The following is a 6,000-nucleotide window of genomic DNA, read 5'->3' on the forward strand; positions in this document are numbered from 1 at the left end:
TCACTGTTCAATAGCAATGTCCTGATTAGCCAAAGAGTAGACAGGCAGGCAAAATTGTCAGCACATACTAGACTGACTTATTTTAAAATTATGTATATGCTCGTGTGGATATGTGCCAGTGCCCACGGAGGTCACAGGCCCTGGATCTCCCCTGGAACTGGAGGGATAGGCAGCTGTGAACTGCCTGACACGGAGCTGAGATCTGAACTTGGGTCCTTCATGAGAACAGTGTGCAGTCTTAACGCTAAGCCATCCCTCCAGCCCAGTGTCACAGTAGGAGAATGGAGTCATGTGAGAAGGCCCAGTGTTTGGGAGAAAACGCTAAGAAACCAAGAGTCTTTTGTGACCTCAGTTTCTTAAAAAAAAAACAAAACAAACAAATCACAATCATTCTTGGAACGTGTCCTTCCCAGGTGCAGCAGATAGGCGTGTTTCCTTTCGCTTACTCATTACCACTGGCTGTTTGTATTTGTTTACATGCTTCCACGAAAGTTTGCTTGTCCTTGTGATTGTCTACAGCTCCATCTCATGAGAACTTCACTCAGGAGAACTCTCTCAACCCTCAAGAGTATAAAGTGTCTGAAAAAAGTATTTTTTATGCTTATGAAATGTTCAGCTCAATCAAAGTTCCTCACAACCCAGTCTCATAGCTAATCCAAGCACAGTGAAGTCCTCAATTAAATGAAATGACTTTCCTTTCCTCCCTCTTTGAAAATGCTGGAACCGAACCCAAATCCTTGAGTATACTGGGCAAGCACTCAAACAAATGAGTTACAACCCGAGGCCTCTTCTGTTTCTATGTTGATACAGGCTCTCACTAAGCTGCCCTAGCTGGCTTCAAACTTGGTCTGTAAGCCCAGCTAGGCCTGTGACTTTGAACCCTCTCTTGGAAGCTTCTGAGTCGCTGAGATGAGCATCATTGCCATTACACCTTACAGGCTCACCAAGAGCTCAAATTCCAAGAAAATGACTAACAGAAGCCTTGCTGCACAGCCCAGATCTTCATGGTGCGTTCCTGGCAACGCAGTGCAGGAGTTGAACTAGAGCAGTCCAGATCACCTGCCTCCTATCCAACTGTCCAAAGCCCCCATGGAAATTGCTCAGAACCCCTTTCTTCTGTGTCCTCTGCCTGCCAGGCACTGAGCCCTCATTTCTTACCTCTGACTCCACTCATTGGGTGGAAGTTCTGGTTAACTTTGGCCAACAATTCTGATCATTCTTTTTTTTTTAACTGAGGGAAATTTGAGAGGAAATTTTATCCCTCTTGACATATTACCATGAAATTCTCATTTTTTTAAAGAGTCATTTTCATCATTGAAAAATATAGAGCCAATGTGAATTAGCTGGCCAAAAGTACAGAAATTCAAGAGGTTTGTGCTGTTGCTTTTTTTTTTTTTTTTTTTTTTAAACCAGGGAAATAAAAACGCTTCTTGAGGTACAGGATTTACCGGCAGCTTTTGGCTGTACCTTGACACATTCTAGCAGAGGGAAGTAAGAGCACCACAATGACACTAAGCCTGTCTCCCTGGGAAGGACAAATTTCCTTAGAGTTTCTTCATGCTTCGAGGGGACAGTGAGGTGTCTTCTATAGAATGTAGCTTAAGAAAAGAAGTTCTTCAAAACAGGAAGGGGTGATGATAAATGATGTCCTCCAACTGAAGCCAACCGAATACACGAACTCCACGGGCCCCTCCAATCTTGAGGATGAAGGCACCAGTACAGTGAAATTAGGAGGGCTGAGAGGTAGTTTCTGCCTCCACAAGCATTCAGGCTGGGGAAAAGGCCCAAAGCTCTAAGAGGAGAACATAAAAAAGAAGAGGACAGGAAGGCAGAGGTGGTACCCGAGAACAGACTGGCAGGGGTCAAAGCAGATGCCCAGCTCTGCATGTGAGGGGAGGTGCTTTGTTGTTTTATTTTATTTTTGTTTTTACAGAGAAAGAAGAAAAGATTTGGTTAGAGGCCAAGCAGATAATTTTGGATTCAAGGTATATGTTTCTCTAGCCACCAGCTCTCAGGAGAGGCACCCTGGCTGGGCTGAGAAGCTTCAAAAAACTAACAAAAGCATCCTCCACAGGAGGCAGTGTGCTCATACTGTGCTCCATGAAGGCACCAAGTTCTGGGTGGTGAAAGGAGCATGTACACAGACAGAGAGGCCCGCAGGTCCGGTGTGGCTGAAGCCAGCCTGGCCGAGGTATACAGTGCCCATGGAGGGCCCAAATCACACAGCCACACAATCATGGACCAGAAACCCAACTGTGCACTAAAATAAACCTGTTCTTTGTTGTTGTTTTGTGGTTGTTTGTTTGTTTGTTTTCATATTGAAACAGAACCTCACATAGCCCAGGCTGGCCTCAAATTTGCTATATAGTTCATTTCCTGAAGGTTGGAATCACAGGTATGTGCCACTATGGTGGGCTTACCTCTTTATAAGTTATTATGATATAATGAACTTGACTCCTTCAGGCAATGTGGCCCTCAAATGGAGTGAGCCTGTTTCCTTAAGTGTATTTGTATATAGGGGAGGGGTGGTTTTGACCAATAGCGTGGAAGGAGAAGTAATGTCGTTTAGAGGGCAGGGGCCTGGTATGTTTGAGAAGTACTTTGCCAAGAGCCACTGTTAGGTTGTAACCTTCACCAAGAAGTAAGCAGCCCTTACTCTAGCACCAAGAGGGCTCAGAGTTTGGTTAAGAACAGACTTACTGGTGACTGGATGAGGAGAGGAAGGAGGTTGGGACTTCACTGTGGATGTTATTGAAGAAAGAGAGAGAAACAGCAGCCAGGTGAAGGCGGCCCCTGGAGAGGAAACCCTTTGCTAAGTACTGTGTGCAGAGATCCGCTGGGCACCATGGCATGGACATGAGTGGGTACTTTACAGCATGAGAGTTCTGGGCAAGGGCAGAAAATAACCTTGAGATCAGACTGACATTTCTAAGCTTGAAGCACAATGTGATGCCATTAACAGGAGCAGGGGAGGAGTATGGGAAATCAGGTGGTTTAATTCAAATAGAAGAGGATGGTGAGGTTCTTAAGAAACTCTAAAGAGGCAACTCTGTTGTCCCTCCACTATATATATATATATATTTTAATATAATGACGTTTATTTAAGGGCAGAGTAGAAAGAGACAGAAAGACAGTGGAAGAGCATAGGGGAAGAGAGAAAGGGAGGGCCAGAAGAGAAAGTCAGAGAGTGTCCTTCCGCTTCTTTTTGGTCATTCTGTACATAGGCAAATGACCCAACACCATTTACTCAGAATCTAAGAACCCTCTTTCAGTTTTCTTTGCAACTGTGCTTAATGCAGAATTAGCCAGTCGAGAATCACTGGCTAAACTGTCACGATCTGGGTAGACACCGCCCCCTGGCGGCCACAGCAATTGAGGGTTCACAAATGTCTTTTTTTTCTTTGTCTTATCTGATCTCTAATTTGAGGGTTGGGTGCTTTGTATGTGTGAGGCCTGGTTTCAGCACCCAGTAGCAAAGCAAAGCAAAATCTCCAATTTGGCTTTTCCAGCACTTAGTTCTCTCTCTAGATCCACTGAGTGGAACACATAACTAGCAAATGCAGTTATCTAGGAACCTGAAATGAAAAATCCCAAACTAACATAAGGCTCACGGTGCTCTTTTGATTTCACAATCTAAGAAGGGAGTTTGGGGGACCCAAAACTCCAGAAGTTTCCCTGACAGGGATGGACGTATGGAGAGCTACTCCCACTCTCCTAAGAGCCTTCAGGAAGGCGTAACTTCAACAGCTCCTCTAGTCTTTCTTTGCTCAGGATGAAGTCAGTTACTGATACAAGATGACAATTTTGTCCCCAACAAAGGACATAAAGCCTCTTATGGCACACCAGCCCTTGAGAAAAATGCAAGCAGAGTATATAGACTTTTCTGCTAAGTGAGTCGTTAATTTGGGGGATCTGCCAAGCACGCCTTTCTTCACCCTGAAAGGAGGTTTGGAAAGTGCTCCTTACCGGTCCACATGGGCCTCGTCCAGACCATTGAAGCCTACGGTGGGACTCCTGAGCTGGTTCTGTACAGACACGAGGTCTTTGCTGTCCAGGGCCTGGTTTAGCAAAGCAACAGCAGACAGCATTTCCACGGCAATCAGGAGCTCCTCGTGGGCCAAGTAGTTCTGTTGGCAAACACACGGCAAAGTGAGCTCCCGGAGTCACACATGCTGCGGATACGGGCTTTGGACACAGGAGGCGTGTGACAGTGAACATGCTCGTCATTGGCTTTCAGGAAAGCCAGGTAAATTGCTCCCATTTCCCTTAGATTATTGTTTTGGGGGCTGTGTTATGTGTAACCTACAGTTACCGTGTTCACAGATATCTGTATCCCATGGCTGGTCTCTATCCCTAACAGAGCTGGCTGCCAACCAGGCTCTGTCTAACCTGGTAATTAAGCCACAGGTTAGACAAAACTGGCCGAGAGGTCCAGGTAAGATCTCAGCACAGAGAACGGCTGGAAACAGGAAAGAAGAGCTTTGCCTAAATGTTATAAGCCTAGAAAAACAAATACAATCTTTAAGCCAAGGAAGTTGATTCTAACCCCAAAAGCTAAATTTGGTTTTATAAATTGGGTAGACAATTTAAAAGGTTCTATAACATCTAGATATTTGACATAATTTAAGGCAAAACCCCCCCCCCCCCCCAGTAAATCAAGGACGAGCCTCCATACTTACACAGTCATAAATCTATTTGGATTATTATAAAGGTGATAGTTTTTAGAGCATCCTTTCCTTTCAGTGTTTTCCTCCATTTGATTATATTATGTCATTTTAATCAATTTCAAAAAAAAAAATAGTTCAGCCGGTTGTGGTGGTGCATGCTTTTAATCCCAGCACTCAAGCACTTAGGGACGAAAAGGCAGGTGGATCACTGTGAGTTTGGGGCCAGCCTGGTCTACAAAGCAAGTCTAGGACAGTCAAGGCTACATAGAGAAACCCTGTCCTAAACAAAACAAAACCCCAAAACAACCCCCCAAAGCCCTAACAACAACTAAAAAGATAGTTCTTTCATTATATTGATGGGAGGAGACTGAAAAAGAGTTACTTTAAAAAGTGGATATATATATATTTGCACTTAGAATATTATGTATGCAAGATATGTCCATATTATCATGCATATCATAGCTTTTTGGATCCCTCAGAAAATTTTAAAACAAGGTGATTTCAGCATGATAAAGCACCATTTTATTCTCTATAGCAAGCAGGGAACTGTGGTAACCAAAGGGAGTTTTTTATTTAAATGACACATATTAACTATAAATTTACCACACAAAGAAGGTGTAAGACTGACTACAGATTACAACAGCCCAACGGAACCTTGGTTTAAGCACTTCCTCTACTCACTTTAACTGTTTTTAAATAAAATTATGTAATATACAGCATAATCCAATACATCTCAGCTTCTGGGGTTTGCTCTGTTCCACTTAATGTTCATCTTTTGTTATGATCACTGTTCATTAATTTATCTGCATTTATTGATTCATTTATGTGTGTGTATGTGTGTATATATGTAGAGGTCAGAGCACACCTCATGAAAGTCACTTCTCTCCTTCTATCATTGCACCCAAAGATCACACCTCGGTATTCAGGCTTAGTGACAACTGCCTTGTGCCCACCAAGCCATCACACTGGGCCTTATTATTCTTTCTACCTTATTATTCTTTCTTTTTGCTGGTTGCACAATATTTCTAGTAAAGGAAAAATACCACAAATTAAGTAATCCTCTATTAATATTAAAGTGAGATTCCTTTTTCTCAGTCTGATAGACACACTGTGAAACACCTCTGTGGATGAGCTTCCTGATTCGTATTCTTCAGGCTCAGTTTCCAGAAAGCAATGGTCATAGACACACTGATCTTTACAAAGGCTGCACATTTTCCCAGCCCAGCTTCCCCAAAATGCGCCAGCTGCACTCAGGCAAATCTTTGAGATATTACCAATCTAATTTTACACACACACACACACACACACACACACACACACACACACACACACA

The 6,000-nt window shown here is 43.4% G+C and overlaps 1 protein-coding gene across 1 annotated transcript in view; it reads right to left on the reverse strand.

The window, feature by feature from the left end:
* Iqgap2 (IQ motif containing GTPase activating protein 2) overlaps nt 1-6,000 on the reverse strand; it is a 136,283-nt gene that overhangs the window by 89,493 nt on the left and 40,790 nt on the right. Inside the window, exon 9 of the mRNA XM_055598361.1 lies at nt 3,967-4,127. Coding sequence (XP_055454336.1) covers nt 3,967-4,127 — 161 coding nt within the window. The remainder of the gene's footprint in view (nt 1-3,966; nt 4,128-6,000) is intronic.

This window comes from Psammomys obesus, unplaced genomic scaffold (genome assembly GCF_907164565.1).
Source record: "Psammomys obesus unplaced genomic scaffold, mPsaObe1.curated_primary_1811, whole genome shotgun sequence".
NCBI classification, from domain to species: Eukaryota; Metazoa; Chordata; class Mammalia; order Rodentia; family Muridae; genus Psammomys; species Psammomys obesus.